This window comes from Tribolium castaneum, chromosome 10, assembly GCF_031307605.1.
Source record: "Tribolium castaneum strain GA2 chromosome 10, icTriCast1.1, whole genome shotgun sequence".
Taxonomy (NCBI): Eukaryota; Metazoa; Arthropoda; class Insecta; order Coleoptera; family Tenebrionidae; genus Tribolium; species Tribolium castaneum.
Window position 1 is genome coordinate 4096927 of NC_087403.1, and position 19745 is coordinate 4116671.

At 39.7% G+C, this 19745-nt stretch overlaps 2 protein-coding genes and 1 long non-coding RNA gene across 6 annotated transcripts; 2 read left to right on the forward strand and 1 right to left on the reverse strand.

Annotated features, from left to right (window-relative positions):
- Window positions 1–1075: 1075 nt before the first annotated feature.
- Window positions 1076–18445, forward strand: Khc-73 (Kinesin heavy chain 73). 2 transcript variants are annotated; one of them, XM_015978268.2, is made up of 24 exons: window positions 1076–1331; window positions 1583–1670; window positions 6287–6450; window positions 7046–7200; window positions 7256–7369; window positions 7419–7666; window positions 7716–8043; window positions 8094–8607; window positions 8665–8808; window positions 8865–9205; window positions 9267–9572; window positions 12109–13123; window positions 13172–13363; window positions 13418–13711; window positions 13759–13901; window positions 13963–13983; window positions 14041–14200; window positions 14570–14584; window positions 15386–15460; window positions 15579–15745; window positions 15795–16070; window positions 16120–16441; window positions 16488–16844; window positions 16891–18445. In XM_015978268.2, exons 1-24 carry the CDS (start codon window positions 1277–1279, stop codon window positions 16971–16973), a joined length of 5577 nt encoding a protein of 1858 aa, XP_015833754.1. In that variant the 5' UTR covers window positions 1076–1276; the 3' UTR covers window positions 16974–18445. The 2 variants fall into 2 exon arrangements, with proteins under 2 accessions (XP_015833754.1, XP_015833763.1); XM_015978277.2 differs by lacking the exon at window positions 13963–13983.
- Window positions 1678–3162, forward strand: LOC107397605 (uncharacterized). Its single transcript, XR_001574683.2, has 2 exons — window positions 1678–2996; window positions 3052–3162. It is a non-coding gene; the product is annotated as an uncharacterized LOC107397605 (long non-coding RNA).
- Window positions 18437–19732, reverse strand: LOC661096 (phospholipid scramblase 1). Of its 3 annotated transcripts, none has more exons than XM_967279.5 (6): window positions 19592–19732; window positions 19431–19481; window positions 19235–19387; window positions 18965–19185; window positions 18598–18918; window positions 18437–18549 (listed from the first exon to the last, which is right to left on the reverse strand). In XM_967279.5, the coding sequence occupies exons 1-6, from the start codon at window positions 19626–19628 to the stop codon at window positions 18493–18495; spliced, it is 840 nt and encodes a 279-aa protein (XP_972372.1). In that variant the 5' UTR covers window positions 19629–19732; the 3' UTR covers window positions 18437–18492. The 3 variants fall into 3 exon arrangements, with proteins under 3 accessions (XP_972372.1, XP_008193466.1, XP_008193468.1); XM_008195244.3 differs by having other exon boundaries at window positions 19431–19505; XM_008195246.3 differs by having other exon boundaries at window positions 19431–19478; window positions 19592–19711.
- Between the last annotated feature and the right edge of the window lie 13 nt (window positions 19733–19745).

A 19745-nucleotide genomic window follows, 5' to 3' on the forward strand; every position in this document is an offset into this window, starting at 1 on the left:
AATGACATGTGTCAGCGTGTCAATTAGAGTGCATTTGCATTTAAAACAGAAGTTAAATAAAAATGAAAACAAAACTCATCAGTTCAAACAAGTGCATGCTATTTACACAAAATTTCAATTCGCTAATGAACATTTTATAACCATCTGACGTCACGCGTTAATACTTTTATTTGCCACTTTTAAAAAGTTCCTGACACGCCGATCATTTGAACCTAAATAAAAACTTACCTAGAAACATAGCATAAAATTAAAAAATAATAACTCAAAAGGACAGATTCAAATTTCAATTTTCAAACGACAATTATGGCAAAACTAAAAGAGCTAAGAAAAACGGCTTAATAAAAAGTAAGCCAATAAATCACAGAATTTTGTCAAAAATGACATTTTTGCAGGTTCTGAGGAGTTAAACATACGTTTATAGACCAAAGTTCAAAATTTTCTTCTTAAACTAGAACGAAAAAATTACTCCGGGTTTTAATGAAAAAATAGATAATTTCAAGTACTATTTGATGCTTTTTTGATTTTTGCTCGAAGTCTTATAAAACTTTCATAATGCTGTAAAAATATAATTTAGATACGTAAAATGCCCTGGAACAAACCGTTTTCCTCTATGACTTTTTTGATTATAATTTTTTTCGTGAAAAACTGAAAATGCGTCTGTAGCCCCTGTCGGGAAACGTAAAACAGTCCATAAATCTGTAGGACATGCGCCAGTGTTTCATTTGAATGATGAAAGCTCCGCCCTAAATCGACTGATTGGCCTGACTTCATTTTTTGTGCTCCTAAAACTGGATACAATGCGCTGGCACTTGAGTAAAATGGAGGATTACCATAATAATTTAAGTCATTTTAGAGCAAATTGGTGTCAAGTCATTTAAAAATTATTGATCCTGTTTGCACTGTGCTTGGTCCAGAGCCACCTGTGATTAGATAACAGATATACAGGGTGTTCAGTGTAGGTGCGAACCGGGCGGAAAAGGTCCCGTTTTGTGAAATCGTTCAGATGGCGCTTGTGGGTAAAAATGAGAATTGTTTGGTGATGAAAATTACAAAACACGACTGAAATTTGCGCAGTCAAGTCTTTGAAATGTCTGGTCTGCGCAACGTCCAATATTGTGTTCTCGAATATGGCGAAAGTAGTGAATGTACGTGTTGTGATAAATGCTCTATTGTGACTTACTATGTTTGAAAATGGATAGTAACGTGATTATTTATACAAAGAAAGTGTGATAATAGTGTAAATATATATTTTGTTGTAAAAAAAGGAAATACCAAAATGTCTACAGATAAAATAAAAGTTGCAGTTAGGGTCCGTCCTTTTAATCGTAGAGGTACGTAAAATTACCGAATTTTTTGCAAAAAAAATGTCCCTGTCCCGGCCCACCACGGCCCCTGATCGAGTTTTTCGACTGTTGTTATTGTTGTCCTCCGCGCAAAGTTGTTAATGAACAGATGAAACATACCAATGACTAAATTTATTTATTGCTATTGCAACATAAAGGTGAGACGTCAGGCCGCCTAAATTGTTGCAAATTGGATTTTTTCCCTGGAAAATTTTGTCATGTTTTTGTTGTTCTTGCAGAGCTCGAATTGGGCACACAATGTGTTGTCAAAATGGAAAAACAACAAACTCTTCTCCAGCAGCCTACGACCCTGGATAAGATGGAAAGGTAAGGACGGGAAAACAAAAGGAAAAGTGATATTTGCATAAAGGCATATTCCATAAATCCAATTCGTGTGCAAAAGTTTCGAGCCGATGTGTAGTGACTTCGAGTGCGTTTCGATTCTAACAGCATTTCGAGACAAATGTTCCGACAATAAATATGAATTATTCATAAAAGGGCGAATGAAAAAGCCGAAGTAAACGATGCCGCAGCAATTACACCATTAAACATCATGTACTATCTTCTACACACGCTTACGTCCTCATTAATATTCCCGTCGTAATTTTGCTTTGGCTAGGTCAGAAGACCCAAATGCCTATGTATATTAACACGGATTGAGACTCCCAGCCGTTATTGTTTATTAAAAACTTCGCCGGGTTAACAAAAGTTATCACCGTTTATGCGACGAGATGGTGACTGCTGAATTTAAATTCCACTAAAAACGGAAAATTTCGCCAAAATTAAACTTCCCCTCTATTCCAACAAGATTAACATCGGTCGCTCCAAGCCCTGGTGCTCGTCTTCACAATCGCCAAAAAATAATTCACACCAATCGCAATTTTCAGCGTGAAAATAAATAGCTGATTTTTGTGACAGCTTTGTTAACTTTGCGAGGTGTCAGCCACTTTCGCTTTGTCACCGAAAATATCGAATTAATTTTCCTTTCATGTAGCGACGATATAATCTCGTTTAGTTAACACAGTTACCAAGTTCAATAGAACAAACCCTAATTTCTTTCTAATCGCGAAATATTTAACGGTCTAGAAATTGCTCTAAATTGAGGCGTTTCTATTTGAGTGCGAAAAACTCGATAACGCCTATTGCACAAAAAACGGCGCGGCGTACGTTATCGTATTAATTCCAGCCAATGGTGTTATGTTTCGGACATGAATGGCGTATTGAAACGTCCCATTTTCTCTCATTGCTCCTCCAATAAATTACTTTTTAGACGCTGTCAGCGCTAATGGGCGCTTAAACGACTTTGAAATGTTTATCGCCAATTTAATTGATTGAAATGTAAATATGTTTAGTTTTTCCAACTGATCGATAAAGGGCGGCAATCGGCATGCAAAATGAGAAATTGTTAGACCGGTCGTTAATTACTTGTACCTCACGTTTTTTACATTTATTCAACATTTATTTACGCATTCTATCATTGTAGGTTTTATGATCTTGAGACGAGTGTAATATTGTCTAGTGCTTTGTTTATAATAATGATAAAAGATAAGCAAAACCGCAGAATTAACGCTTAATATTTGCGTACTATTTTCGAAAATTGTGGTAGATAATATATAGTTGCTATAATGGCTCTTTTTCCGCTTTATTTCATTTGTTGGTTTACGCCTGAACCTAATTAGAACTGGTTATCTAATTAAAATTGTTTTAGAGGCCGGTATGTCAATAATCACACGACCTCGAGGAAACGTTAAGAAAATAAGATAATGTATCGGCTGTTCATAAATAATTGTTCTCTGTAAAATAAATAAACTGTAAATGAGTTTATATTTTGGACTATGACCACTCTACCTGAGAAAATACAGTTAGTGCGTCTGACGCCACTTGAGCAAAATATCGATGACGTTATTTCGCCAAATGTCACAGCGCGCGATTTTAATAATTGTTGATAAAAATAAATTGCTTGGCGGGAAAAGGACACGCCCTCTTTTCGTGTACCTTTGACTCGACCAAAATAGGCACACAATTCTAAAATGCAAATTAGCGTAATTAAAAGTGACAGTTTACAATTCCTGGATATTTAGAACAGTTTGTTTGGTAATAAGAGACAAACGGACCATTTATTTTGCTCCAAATCATGTCGGGACAAAATGGTTATTAATAGACGGAAAATTTCATTTTCGACTTTTGATTGATCGAGCAAGTCTCAGGAACTGGTGCAATTTTCCATCCAGTGAATTTGATCAATACGCCGGCTTATCAGTTGTTTAGGTAGGCAATACAATTGGTTCGAGAAAAGTTTTATCCGGCCAATTTGTTGTTATCAGTTGCTAATTATTTACACGTGCGACAATTGCACGCCACCATAAACAACATTAGATAGCTGTAAGGGAGCATCCGAGCGCCTTTATCGATTGTTTGTCACGTGCCGGCATATTATTAATTTAAGAGTGGATTTTTCAGAATTGTGTCAGTTGTTGGTCGGAAAAAATTGGGGAGAAAGTGCTCCATTATTAAGGCATTTTATTTCTTTTGCGTGTTGTAATGATTGCTTTCACAATTATCACTCAAGTATAATATTGTTTGATCCGTGTCATGTTGCCACGTCAAGATTAAATCTGTAAATACTGATAACTGATAAAATATTCCAGTTGGATTGCCTCGACGAAAGTTTCAGTGGCCGTCTGGGAAATCTGTAAATCTTGATGCTCACTAAAATTGGAATATTCGCCAATGATAAATTTCTGTGGTGGTAGTTTTACGGCCAAGGAGAAGAGTGGCCACCTGCCCGTCCATTAGTTTTTAACGAGTACTTGGCTCTTTCCGCTAATTGCGCTCGATGGGGTGTCTGACTAATTTAAAATTCCAGGTTAAAGTTAGCGTTTGGAAATGTGTATTATGTTAATTCAGTCATTTCCCCGCGACTTTAAAACTTTCCAGCAATTTTCCTAAGGTGCGAGCTAAATTGAATAATAAATAAACGCGAAACTTTCCACCTATACACGATACTGAATTTTCTTTCTAATTAATTATGCTCGCATGTCAGGTTGGTTTGGGTGATTTTTCAGAGAATCAGGGAAAGGTTGGTTAAAGAAACCTGACATGGGTGGGTTGTTAAGATTTAATTGCAGCGGTCGCTTTACCTGAAAAGAAACAGACGCTGGGTTGGGATTTATGTCAGCTGCTCGGGCTTAATTTTCGGAGTAAACATCATACAAGCTTCGATCTTTTAATAAATGAGCAAATTGACTTTGTTTTCTGCTCGGGTTCAAGTTTCTGTTGGTTTACCTATTTTTAGCACCGACTAAAATTATTTCTAGAGATTTATTTATGATAAAGGGTTCCGACTTTGAAGTGTTTTATACAAACTCGGAGCCACCCATGTAATAAAATACATACAGAAGTTTCAAACTTATTCGGCGGCCGTACGGATAGCTAGTTGAAAAACTTACTGACTTACTTAGGAAGCGCAGATAAATGAACATTTTTCCAAACTTCTGCGTGATCTTTTTCCTAAAATCCCATCTTGCTCATTTTTTTGTTTTCGGTAGTAGCGAATTTTTGGCCATTTGAGCTATTCTTCCTTAAAATCCCGATTATTTGTAAGTACGCCCTGTCAAAGTCAGCCCTGAAAGAAATCGAGCAAAGGCTTTGAGAAGTGAGGGTTTCCCAAGAAAAACGGGATTAAAGCCGGCAAATACGCGCGAAGTGTAATCAAAGCTGAAGTTGAGATGTTTGAAAGGTTTTTTAAAGAACGCCCTGCAGGCCTATATATTGAAATAGGTACATTATCACTGGCGACAAAAGCAACCTTAATTGAAAAACTCTGCCTTTGTGTCTGTAAGTTTGGAAATTTCTATTCAAAAAGGAGCAAAATGCAGCTGCAATTCCTGAAATGGGCGAAACTTCTGCCACAGAGAGATAAAAGTAGCAATCGTAAACATTTTGTTGTTGGAAAAGTTTTGATTTGAAACTGTTGAGGTGCCCAATAATTAGGCGAACACTGCTCTGCAAATGCACATTTAATGGGCAAAGGAAGTGAATTAGAAACTATAGTTTCATGCGGTGTTTTAATGTCTGGAATGAGATTGGGCGGCTTGTCCCCGGAAGACTGGATAAAACTGGATTGTCGTATCGATTCTAATAAAATAATAAACGTAACGAAGCTCCAGTTGATGAATTTAGAGTCGTCGATCCAATCTACATAGACAATAAAAATTAGCGTGGACCGAAAGTCGAGAAAGTTAAATAGCGTTACAAAATCGTCATGCTGATTGCTGTTTTAAAAGTTACACATTTTGTGAAATACAGTTATGAGTTCCTCAAAGAACACAAATAGAGCGCATACTCACTAATCGGAAACGATATTTGTAATTTGGCGTGGGCCGAGTAATCCATATGTAAAATAGAAAAACTGCATCAGAATTTCATTAAAATGCTATTTCTGGCTCGCGCCAAGTATGTAATTGACAGAGGGTTCGTAATCTTGGGAAATTGTTGGTGTCATCGCACGATCGATTTCGTTAGCACATGCAGTGAAAATAATGTAGACCGAGGACGCTTAACAAACAACCATTTTAGTAATTGAAAGTGGGATCGATGAGGAAAGTGAAATGAAATAATTATTAGGTTCGGGGTGAAATATGATAGCTGGAGAGAAATTTAACTGCACCTGACTTGTTTCCGGTCCTCCCGATCGGCCGCGCTATTTCCGGAGTGCCTACGCACACTTATTTCTATTTTTGGAGGAGAATCCTCGCGTTACATATTCCAGACGGCCTCCGGTAGTTATCCCAAAAGTGATTGTCTGTATCCGTGAATAATCGATATGATTCATCTCGTTGCAAACAATGGGACTGGTAATGATCGCGGAGGTTTTTGCATGTGGAAAAGTCATAACGATTGCTGGTGTAGATCGTGTTTCAAAGAAAAATCCTCTTTTGCAGGAAGCCGCCAAAGTCTTTTGCGTTCGACCATTGTTTCTGTTCGGTGGATCCGACCATGGAAGGTTTTGCCTCACAGGAAGTCGTTTTTGATTGCCTCGGGCGAGATATCCTTGACAATGCGTTCCAAGGATATAACGCCTGCATTTTCGCGTATGGCCAAACAGGTAAAGCGATTTTACGTTGATCTAGCTGGGAAATTCGCATTCAGGCGGCGGCTTGATACCGCGGGATAAAGGAGTCCTTTCGGACTCGTTCCATGTTTGCAATTGTGCAACTATTGATTTTCCTTATTTTCACTTTTTGCTCGCGTGTCCTGTTTATTTGTCACACCCCGCTTTTATATCTTCCATTAATTAACTTTAAAGGTCTACTTTAATGGAGAGCACGAAACGTTTTATTGTCCCTTTTGCATATTCGGAAATGACCTCGGGAGTAACAAAGGAAACTAGACTTCTCGTGACCATTTGTTCATCAGAAATTTCTTAAACCTTCACACCATTTCTCGAATCGATCGGTCGCGTCTTTGACCTTCGACATTATTTACATGCTACTTCTTGTTTTTGGCCACTTCTCGAATTTATCGCTGCACGAAGGGAAATTCAACGAAACGAGAACTAATTCACTCAATGTTCAAATTTTCCAACCGCGTCAAATCGCGGAAATGCGATTCGAACTAAAATATAGACTTCCTTAACTTTCCATTAGTTTCTCTTTCTCCCTTCGGAACCATCTTCCAGAACTGATTCATCCACTGTTTAGGTTCCGGTAAATCATATACAATGATGGGTTCGCAAGAAAATAAAGGAATTATTCCGAGATTATGTGATGCGTTGTTTGGCCTAATTGCAAAACAACAAAGCTCTGAACTTACTTACAAAGTTGAAGTGAGTTACATGGAAATTTACAACGAAAAGGTAAAGTTTGATTTATCTCGGAAAAACAGATTCCACTTACTGGGATTCCTGACAGGTTCACGATTTGTTAGATCCTCAAACGAACAAGCAATCATTAAAAGTAAGAGAACACAATGTATTGGGTCCTTATGTCGACGGACTGTCCCAGTTGGCTGTAACTTCGTTCCAGGTAGATTCCTTGGCGGAAAATTTTTGCGTTCTATTTTTCTTTTATCCAGGATATTGATAATCTGATGGCTGAAGGTAACAAATCGAGGACTGTAGCTGCGACAAATATGAATAGCGAGTCGTCCAGATCTCACGCCGTATTTACAATTGTCTTGACTCAGACTTTGGTTGATACAAAATCTGGCGTAACAGGTGAAAAAGTTAGTCGCATGTCGTTGGTAGATTTAGCTGGTTCGGAACGGGCTGTGAAAACTGGAGCTGTTGGTGACAGGTTGAAAGAAGGCTCCAATATCAATAAGTAATGGTCTCGAAGACGGCAATCGGCGTTTTTGATAAATCCGTTTCAGGTCATTAACAACGTTAGGTCTAGTTATATCAAAATTGGCTGATCAATCATCAGGGAATAAAAATAAAGACAAATTTGTACCGTACCGTGATTCGGTTTTAACCTGGATATTGAAGGATAATTTGGGTGGCAACAGCAAAACGGTCATGGTGGCCACAATTTCCCCCGCCGCCGATAATTACGAAGAAACGTTATCTACTCTCAGGTATGCCGATCGAGCGAAGAGAATCGTCAATCACGCCGTGGTCAACGAGGATCCAAACGCCAGAATCATCCGAGAATTGCGGCAAGAAGTCGAAACTTTGAAGGAAATGCTCAAACACGCGACTGTAACACTGCTAATACCAATCCGGTCAGTTTCATGCAAATGCGGTTTCAGGGTTCTCCAGTCGGTGATATCCAGCGAGTTGATATTCACCAGAAATTGAGCGAGAGTGAAAAATTATACAAAGAAGTGTCTCAAACGTGGGAAGAGAAACTAATGAAAACGGAGCGAATTCAAAACGAGCGGCAGCAAGCCCTCGAAAAAATGGGAATTAGCATACAGGCGTCGGGTATCCGAGTCGAGAAAAATAAATATTACTTGGTTAATTTGAACGCGGACCCGTCCCTTAACGAGCTCCTGGTGTACTATCTGAAGGAGCGGACGGTGGTCGGAGCGAGGGGCTTCGATTCGGGGCTGGAGCCCGATATACAATTATCGGGCTTGGGGATCCAGCCCGAACACTGCATAATCACCATAGAGGACGGCGGCCTGTTTTTAGAGCCGGTGGCGAACGCGCGATCCTACATCAACGGCTCGCAGGTCACCCAGAGGACGCAGCTGAGACACGGCGACCGGATAGTTTGGGGCAATCACCACTTCTTCCGAGTGAATTGCCCGAGATCAGTTTGTAAGTCTGAAACAAATCGGCCCAATTCACGCCTTGACGATTAAAATCCTCTTTAAGCTGCCACTTCGGAACCTCAAACACCAGCACAAAATATCGATTATAACTTCGCCCGCGACGAACTTATGCTGAATGAACTTATTAACGATCCGATACAGGCTGCTATCTCGCGTCTTGAAAAACAACACAAGGAGGATAAGCAAGGTACGGCCGCTAATCCCGCGATTTTCTCCCGTCGAAAATGTTTCTCTCGGTTATAGTCGCATTGGAAAAACAACGAATGGAGTATGAGAAGCAATTCCAGCAGTTGAGGAACATTATGTCGCCCTCAACGCCGTACCCGCCCTATTCCTACGATCCCTTGAGGGCCAATTTCGGAAAAACAACTCCTTGCACACCTACTACACAAATGCGAGTTGAAAAGTGGGCACAAGAACGGGACGAAATGTTCAAACGCAGCATAGGACAGCTGAAAGAAGGCATATATCACGCTAATTCCCTGGTGCAAGAAGCCAACTGTTTAGCCGAACAATTGGGACGCCAAACGAAATTTAGCGTCACTCTACAAATACCTCCGGATAATTTAAGTCCCAATAGAAGGGTAAATAAAATAAAAACATTCGCATTCCCGGCACGCTCCCTATTCTCTTATCAATTTCCAGAAAGGTGCATTTGTAAGCGAACCTGCCATTTTAGTCAAACGAGGGACGCAGAGTCAAGTCTGGTCGATGGAAAAATTGGAAAATAAAATCATTGACATGCGGGAACTCTACGAGGAGAAGAAGGAACAGGCCGACCTGTCGAAGGAATCCCCAGTCAAGGGCCCCGACCCCTTCTTCGAATCGCAAGAAAATCACAATTTGATAGGTGTTGCCAACATTTTCCTCGAATGTCTGTTCCACGACATCAAGCTTGACTACCACACACCTATAATAAGTCAGCAGGGGGAAGTTGCCGGTCGCTTACAGGTACAGTAGGATGGTTTGAAAATGTCATGCCAATAAACTCCGGTTTGGGATCGGTAGGTACTCGGACCGCAAACATCTGTGGCAATAAACTAAACTTGGGTACACGAAATAATTTTACTTTTTAATTTGAATCTAGCTGCTTAAAATAAGATTTAGTTTTATAATGTTCTTAGGAATTTTATAAATCACTATGCTAATAAACCCGTTAATCCAATAATTCTATTCCCTTTTCCGATTCTAATGAAGGTGTCGTTTAATTCTCAATATGAAATAAAATTGATTTCGAAATAAAAAAATTAATTAATGAATTAAAAAAAAATGATTGCCTCTAAAGGCCTATTTGTGAATTATGCGTTTTAAGAATTCTACCTATTTTGATACTTGTTCAATGATTATTACTATTTCTTTAACAAGAAATAGAATATATTAAAAGAAAAGATCGCTCCAGTTAAAGACAAAACTGTTTTTTTATCTGCAAATTTTTATCAGAAATTTGTTTACAGTTTGTCACTTTGGTAATCGTGTTTGGATTTTTGTTACAAAAAGGGATGCAATTAGTTTTCGCTGAATATCATAGGGAGAACAAATTTATTTAGAAACGCGAATTAAACAACATCTTTATTGAAATTGGTTTCATCGGCCAAAGGTTTCGACGGTTAAATTTACTAGAAACATCAGATCTTTTAAGCAATTGTATTCGAGTCAACTGTTGGAATCAACAAATAATAAAATTTCCATTTTTGATTAATTTTATTCTCAATACGAATTAAATGACAATTGTAATTAGAATCAGCTTTATAATAATAATAATAATAATAATAATCTTTATTGTTTAACGAGGTTATCAGTTACAGGACAAAAATAAATATTGTTACAAAAAATAAGTAATTATAGATGCAGGTATTCTTACACTAAAAATAACGAAAATTAATATAAATTTAAAACGTATTAATACAAATAATAGATTTAATCTAATTTAATCCCATTTATGATTGGCCAGACTGCATATTATGAAGAGTGGTGAACGACGCAAAATGTTAGTTCTAGGTGTTGGGAGCCGGAACATAATTTCATATCTTGAACATATGCGTGGGACATTGAACGGAATCTGAGCCAATAAGTTAGAGCAGTCGATCCTATTGCTGAGTAATTTATCTAAAAAATTAAGACAAATGTGCTCTCTTCTAATGTTAAGTGCAACTATGTTATGTCTTGCAAGCAGCTCGTCTTGGCTGGTGCCCACTTCTGGATAAGTTCCATCCAGTTTAAACGACAAAAATTTCAAAAATCTGCGGTGAATTGAGTCTAGGAGCATAGAGTGAGAGATATAAATTGGAAACCATATTAGACATGCGTATTCAATTTTACTTAAGACAAAAGCATAATAGAGATTTTTTAACAGTGCAACATCAGAAAAATATTTACCCATACGCATAACAAAACCTAACGACTTGAAGGCGGAATTACGAACATTTCCGACATGGATAATGAATGTCATAGCTGAGTCAAAAGTTATACCGAGATCTTTAATGGCATCCTTTTTTCAAGGGCAAAATTGTTAATAGAATATGAAGATGGAAAAGGAGAACGACATCGAGAGAAAGAAACTGTGCAACATTTACTAATATTTAAATGTAATTTATATTTGTTACACCAGTCTGCAATTTTACTTAAGTTCAGTTGTAACAAGTCAGCATCATTTTGATTTGTGATAGAATTAAATATTTTTAAATCATCCGCATACGCAAGAACAGGACAGGATAAAGACAGTAACAAATCATTAATAAACAGAATAAATAAAAGTGGCCCCAAATTTGATCCTTGAGGGACTCCAGATTTCACACAGTAATTGAAAGAAGAAAAACCATTAAAGGAAACATAGGAAACTCTATTTGATAGGTATGATTGAAGGAGGAGAAGGGAAGAAGAAGAAAAGCCGAAGAAAGTTAACTTATGAAGCAGGATATCATGACTAACTGAATCAAAGGCTTTAGTAAAATCGGTGTATATCACATCTACCTGACGACCAGAATCCAAGTTGGTTGCAATGTACTGTGTAATAAGCGCGAGATTCGTAATCGTTGAGCGCCCCTTAACGAAGCCATGTTGATCCGGAGAGATGAAATTTTTTACGCTATAATAGATATCCTGATACAAACACTGCTCAAAGACTTTAGCAAAATTAGAAAGTATAGAAATCTGTCGATAGTTACAAATAATAGCATTGTCCCCTTTTTTGAAAACTGGACATACCCTTTATTATTTGTTGCATTGATTACGGATTTCGTCAACATAATGACTTTGAAAATTACTAAAAACATCAAATGAAATCTTATTTTAAGTAATTGTATTCAAGTTGAAAACTAAAATTATATCGTCTCCTCAAATTTACGACTAAATATAGTTTATTACCACCGATGGTTGCGGTTGGAGTACCTACCGAACCCAAGTGCTGGGGTTTATTGGCATGACATTTTCAAATCACGCGGCCGTAAGTCAGGAGAACGAAACATGTTTGCTTAATTACCCTAATTAGGTCGAACTTAGCCGCGTTGCTGGAACTTTCCCTCAAGACCGGATATGCGAAGCTGCTTCAGATAGCTCCTCCGATAGCAGCCACGACGATGAGGACCACGGCACTCCCAGCGTCACCTGCCGCGTCCACATCAGACAAGCTTCAGGTTTACCGCTATCACTGTCACACTACGTGTTCTGCCAATACACCTTTTGGAACCACCCTGACCCGATTGTCGTGCCCACAAACTCGGATGTTGCCACGTTCCAGTTGCCGGTTTCCAAAGACTCGACGGTGTTTAAATTCGACCATGTGAAAGATTTTGTTGTACCTGTAACCGAAGAGTTCCTCGAGCACTGCGCCGAAGGCGCCCTCTCCATAGAAGTGTGGGGCAACAGAAGTGCCGGCTTTTCCAAGCACAAACCCGGCTGGGAAGTCGAGCAACAACTCGCCACAGCCCGGTCTTTGGTCGACCGGTGGTCCGAACTGACCCGAAAAATCGAACTCTGGGTCGAAATACAAGAACTGAACGACCAGGGAGAATACGCCCCGGTTGAAGTCACCACCAAAAACGAAGTATCAGCCGGGGGGGTGTACCAGTTGCGTCAGGGACAGCAGAGACGGATCCAGGTCCGGGTTAAGCCGGTCCAGAACTCTGGAACACTACCAATCATCTGCCAGGAAATTGTCAAAATCGAAGTTGGGGGCGTGATGGTACGAAGCCGGCTCCAGAAACACCTGGACTCGTACCAAGAGGAGGACTTGACGGTTTTGAGGGAGAAGTGGAACGAGGCGCTCTTGAGGCGCCACCAGTACCTGGAGCAACAAATCAAAAAGCTGCTGGAGAAGCCGAACAAGACCGACCAGGACTGCGAACGCGAGCAGAGTTTGATGGACCAGTGGGTGAATTTAACGGAGGAACGCAATGCTGTTATTATTCCGAAGCCGGGGGCTGGGATTCCTGGTGCCCCAGCTGTGTGGAGCCCACCACCCGGCATGGAACCCTACGTCCCAGTCCTATTTTTAGATTTAAATGGTAAAATTACTGTTTTTTGTGGCCGCATTTTAATAATTGCGATTCCAGCCGATGATTTTAGCACGCACCAATCTGGGGTCGAGGTTACTGTGGCTGGTGCTAACTCAATCCTGCCTAAGGAAGTGGGTAGTACGTTTTACAGTCTACACATTTTGCACCACTTGGAGAAAGATGTGTGTGCTGTGGCCAGCTGGGACTCGTCGATTCATAACAGTTCACATTTGAATAAAATAACAGAACGTGAGTTCTGAGTTGTTGGAATTAAGTGCCACTTCTAGTTGTTCGATTTTCTAGCAATGGAGCGTGTTTATATGATTTTGCGGATTACGGTGCGGTTGTCGCACCCTGCACAGATGGATCTGGTACTCAGAAAACGTCTCTCCTTGAATATCTACAAGAGACAGAGCATTACGGACCGAATTAAACGAAAAATAGTCCGTTCGGATGTCATTACTCAGTGCGGTGTTACGTACGAGGTTGTTTCAAACGTGCCGAAAGCGAGCGAAGAGCTGGAAGATCGCGAGTCTTTAGCCCAGCTTGTGGCGTCTGGGGAAGATTCGTCTTTATCCGATGGAGAGACTTACATTGGTAATCAATTTTTTGCGTATTTCACAGGAGTAATGTTTTCTTATTAGAAAAATACACCCGTGGTGTGAGCGCTGTTGAAAGTATCTTAACGTTAGACCGTTTGAGGCAAAGTGTCGCTGTGAAAGAACTGCTTCAAGCTAAAGGCCAACCACTGATGAGGAAAACAGCAAGTGTGCCTAACTTCTCCCAGGTAACTAACCGCTTTTTCTATTTTTCAATTCTCTCTCACGTTTGTACATTCTTGCAATCAGGCTTTGGAAACAAAGAATGGGGTATGTCCTTTCCTTGGTCTTTGTGTTATTGTACTACGTTTGCTTGGTTTTTTCTAGTTCATGAGGTTAGATATGAGCACCGAGTCGCTCCATATGTCCCGCTCTGAGAGTGTGTCGGAACTGAACAGTGAACTTCACGGAGTTACGACTCCCTTGAGGCCGAGGAGCAGCTTCGGGAAGGACTCCGAAGGCACTCCTTCGAAACCCTTCGGCATAGGTAGGTCCCAAGTCAAGTTTTATTTATTCCGATTAATGAGAATAGTTTAGTTCAAATATCAATGTTTTATTTTAGAGAAATAGTTAATAGCTAGTTTTCAGAGATTTAGATTGTTTGGTGCCATTGCTGTTACGCTTTGGGGCCGTATGTTTTTACAAAACATCTAAATGTTTAACTGATAATGACGTGCTCATCACCACGCTGAGATTTTTTAATGTTAATTTTCATGTTTTCACAAAATGTGCACTGAACCCTTCTTAACTCTTTTCTACCATGGTGTTTTTATCGATGTTGGAGCTTGAGGCTCTTCCAACTTGTCAAATTTTTTGCTTGACTAATTTGGATTGAATTTTTTTCTGCAACCACAAGGCTCCATTCTTTCAGGTAAAATGGAGGCTTGCATATTGAGATTGCTATATAGGTGGATACAGATCATGACTGTTTAAAGAACCGTCTGCTTGTCTGTAACATGAGTTTTGAGATAGTTTTTCATTCGTTCCGACCGGAAACACCTAATACTCTTCACAATTGATTTGCTTGTGTTAGTTGTTTTCAATGGTCATTCATTCTAGATCCATAGTTTGTCGTAGTTCATCTCAAAACTATGTTTCTCATGTAGTGTTAGACAACCGTAGAGAACAACATATTCAGCATGTTTTGGTTATAATTTGCCATTTTAATTTAAGCTTACCTAAGCATCAGTACTATATAAACTAACGAAGTAAAGCTAAATGCTATGCTTTAATAAGAATTTGGAGAAGTAAGCGTAAAGTAACGAACTGATGAATCATTCATCTTATCAATTGTAATGAAGTCACAGAGACTTACTTAAAACAGTACTGGGTGTAAAGTTGGATCCAACCAATTGGCAAAACTGTGATACCCGTATTATTCTAAGTAAATGTATCCTTAAAACAGCATCGTGAGCATGCGTAGTTATAAAATTAGTATTGAATTAATACTAGGTAACGTCCGATATGTATAATTGGCTATATCTGCATGTTCTGTTTTTTGTTAGACTAAAACAGGTCTCTTTGACTTTAAAATGATACATGTATCATTTTAAATGTTAGTGATTGTATATATAGATAATTATTGAGGTGTGACCTGACTATAAATACCATACAAAGCAGCACGGTGTTAGACAAGTGCTTTATACAACAACTAATTTATTGTATATTTCAGCTCGGCCGACTTTCTTAAATCTCAGCTTAAATCTGAACTCTTTACGGTTACAACAACCTACAGGAAGTTCAAAACGTATGTCGTCATACTCCTACATTTCGCCTTTTGTTTCTTATTTTTTGTTGATTTTAGCATGTTGTTTTTTTGTGTTCGTTACCACTGTCTTGTTCTTGTCTAACCGATAAAATTCCAGTGTTCCCCGGTATTACTTCACCTGCTAATACCAAGTTGGGCTTGAGAATGACCACTCTTCACGAGGAACAGCCTTCGTTGCCTAGAAAACATTCCTTGGATATTCTGAGTGATGACACAATTGAAGAGCAGTGTGAAGAGGGTCATGACGAAAAACACGAAGTTACTGTAAGTGTGTTTTTGGTTTAGATACAGTCAAGTCAGTCGATACTTGCAGTATAACGTGAGGAGTAGAACCAACGGACGACGAACAATTCCCACTTCACGAACTCTCGACTCCCTTGTCGAACTCGCTCCCAAGTCTAGCACACCTTCTACGACTTCAAGTGGCTACGGTTCTCAAGCAGTTTCGTCAACAAACTTATCAAGCGACGATTCGATGTCTTTGCGAAGCATCAGTGTTGACGAAACACCAGATTTGGAAGCGAAGCCAGTTTCCAATGACCTGCAACCGGTTTCGGAAGCAACTGATAGTTCGAGCGAAACTTATCAAGTACTGTCGGTAATTACTGGATTCGCCGATATTTGATTACGTGTTTCAGGAAAGCAATTACGGTGGCGAAAGCAATGAAAATGCCGACGATTTCGTCGCCAATGGCGTTGACAATCATTCCGATAATAACCAAGACAGACCTCCATGTGACAACGAAGGAAGCTCAGTAATCAAAACAAACCTATCACCCGGAAAAGTCGTACGACGAAAAAAATCATCAAAAACGCAACACTCGCAGCGAGCGTCATTCCCACAAATACGGCCACAATTATCAGAAAGTAAAGTTGCTCAAAACTACGAACAAAGTCTAATCCACACGAATTTAATACACGATGACGAAGGATTAGACAGTTCGACTGACCGATTAGAAGGTTGTCGACCACACCGTTGTTTCAGTTTCTAACTGTGTGTTTGCAGACGACTCCGAAAACAATTTCGGATCGAAGCCTGACTTGACCAAGTTGTCAGATGTTCCCGTCCCAGAGTGGGTCATACTGGGCGAAAGTGTTCTTATAAGACCGTACAATTCGTCAGGTGTCGTCGCCTACATTGGCGGCACCGAGTTCGCCTCTGGCACCTGGATTGGCGTCGAGCTCGACGCCCCCAAGGGCAAAAACGACGGAAGTGTGCAAGGAGTGCGCTATTTCAGCTGCCGGCCCAAGTACGGCATGTTCGTACGCGCTGATAAGCTGATATTGGACCGACGGGGCCGCGCAATGCGGGCCTACAAGGCCGATTCTCTTGCCAATAACAATAAGTGTGCGAGTGGAAAAGGTAAATGATTTGGTTTCGATTGTTGGTAGTCATGGGTGTCTTGCAGGCGACGGCGGCCTTCCCCGGTCGCGATCGCGCGGCGAAGGCCTGAACAGCGTGGGGACGCGGCCCAGTTCTAAAGCCAAATAGGCACAATAACTAGTCCCCTCCAATAATCCACCCGATTTTATGTATTATTGTGTGTTGAAACACATTCCATGTGTGTAGCTGTGCCGTCCATTTACGTGGCATAGAAACTTCCTAGGTTTGGTTTTGGTCTTTTGCTTTGCATTGCTGTTTGGTTGCACGACTTGACTTGGCCAACTGACTAAGCGACTACCTCTCATTCCTACCGGCAATCGTGTAAATTGGTAGTTTTACATGTGCCGTAGCTTTGGTATAACACAGTGGCACATATCAAATCAATGGGGAAATCGTTTTAATCTTGTCAAAATAATCCAGTATTATCGGCTCTTCACGTTATTTCTGGAATAATGGGGGCGAGAGCTTTCGTACCTTGATAGTTGAACGGGTTATTTGAGGATTAAATAAATTCTTTGTGTTTGTTTTTATTTTTTACGATTTTTCTTGGTTTTTATATTTTAAGAATTTCTTTCTGTGATAATTGCTGTTAGTTTCCACAGAAGCCCTGGAGTCTACTGGCTGAAGAGGGTATAGGTTTTGCGTGCTGTATAATTGAACAGATATAGTACATAAATATATAATTGTAATAGAATGTAGTTTACATAAAGTATTTAAACAATTCTGTGTGTTTGTAGAACATATAGTGATAAGATATGATGATAGGTCTGTAGTGATGATTTTTGCTATTGTTTCGTCACGAGTAAGACTGCATTCAGTTTGTCACCTGCAACGTTTTACATTCCATTTTTGAAATATATGATTATGTAAATTAATACGCAATGTTATCTAGTCTTTACTGTTTGTTTGTTGCTCAGTGATTATGTTAATCACCCATTTGATTCGGGTTTAGTCGTCCAGCCGATATTGGCTTCGGCAAAATAAATACTAGACCTGCACCTGTCCAATTTGAACCGTTCTGTCCAATTTGGGATAATATTTATGTAAAACTATATACCTGATGATGTAAATTACTAGAAATTCACGCTTCTTCGGTATATTTATTTGCATTCAACACGTTACTATGAGTGTCACTCTATGTTAGTCATTGAACATAACTGTAATATAGTTCCCTTGTATTTATATGTTCATCAAACAGCAACTATAGGTACTTACACCGGCTCGTTTAGTCTAACAATGCGGATGCATTCCGGACGCCCATAGCTACACAGTTGAGGCCAGAGTTCTAGCCACATGTACATTTTCAAATGTAAATATCGATCATTTTAATATCTGTCATTAATAAGATGTAGGACGCTTTTATTGTTACGTCATTGCTCTACTGGGTTTTGTTATTTATTTGGATGTAAGCAGCAAACTGTAATTTTATAGTTACAATATTTTACATACATTTTGTGTACATTTTTGTTGTCTATTGTGTACATCTTTAAATTATTTTAACGCGACATTTTGTAATAGTTTTAAAGTTTATTTGTAGCTGTGGTTCTACAAGCAATTTCAATAAATACATATTAAAAACACGAAGTTTTCTTTATTAACACTAATATAAGTACATAAAACTCCTTGACTAACAAATACATTTACAACCTTGTCGCTTTTTGGCACTCTCGAAATACATATACTCCTGCAAACAACCAAATCGGTGAAAATTCACAACAATACGAGATCTTACTAGAAGGAAGGCAGCTCCAAGGAGCAGTGCTTTGTGTCGGGTGTTGTTTTCCTGCCCCGGCATTTGCATGAACAAATTGTAAGCGACCTGGACTTGGTCCCACTGATGGATGATGCTTCCAATTTGCGTCATTCCGTCGCTGGTGAAGATCTGAAAGTTGTGGTTTTTGCTCCACATGCACCCGAACGCAGACTCCGGTCCCTCAATCCTGTAGATAATATCCATCTGTTTGTTGTAAATCACAAAGCAGGGTTTAGTCGCATTAAATTTTTGCTTGACTTTCCCCACATACTCTCCGGGTGGAATCCAAACTTCAAGTTCCTGAAAAAATTCATTAAGCCAAGCGTTTTTTTGATCTAGTCCCGACCTGTAAATAGAGGAAAATCGAGCAGCAGGAGCCACAAGCCAGCCGCCTCCTGAACTGTATAGCTTCTTGTTGGGTCGGGTCGTAAAGTCTCATTGCGAAAGCTCGACTTGATCCGAAACAAGTTCGCTGAAATGAAGTCGAGCTTTCGGTCGCATAGTAAATCGTTTCGCCTCTTGGCACTTTAACTGTGTAGCGATTCTCCGACTCGAGACTTGCCATCACTGGAAGAGGTTTCGGAGCAAAAGGGTCAACTACCAAGCATATATTTACGGTCTGTTAGTTCAACAGTTTGCTGAATTATGATTTGGTGCACGTCTTTCAAAAAATCCAAGCCGTGGAGAGGCGAAAAGTGGGACGTCATCGAAGTTTGCCAGTCGATTGTGGAGACTGGAATCGGCCGTCTTGTTCCTTGGTCCAGTCGTTCTGGAAATAACGGTTGGTTTCGTTCGTGGTGCGCAAAACTCACCTTGCTCGCGGGTTAATGACGGCGGCTCGGAAACAACAGGGGACGACCCTTCTGAAAAAACTGGCATGCTAATTTCTGAAAATTTAATTGTTTTGTATGGTTTGTATGAATTGCTTGATAACGCAATTAAAGTGAAATTGACTACGACTTTCGAAACTTACCCTCAACGGCCGGGTCATTTTCGCCCGTTGGAAACATGTTTTTTGAATTCTTTTGTGGCTTTTAGACGTACGTGGAGGTGTTTTGTGGTGCAATGTCGATATGAGTTTTATCTAATCTGGCATTGTTTTAGAGAGGATTTGGTCGTTTGTTAGG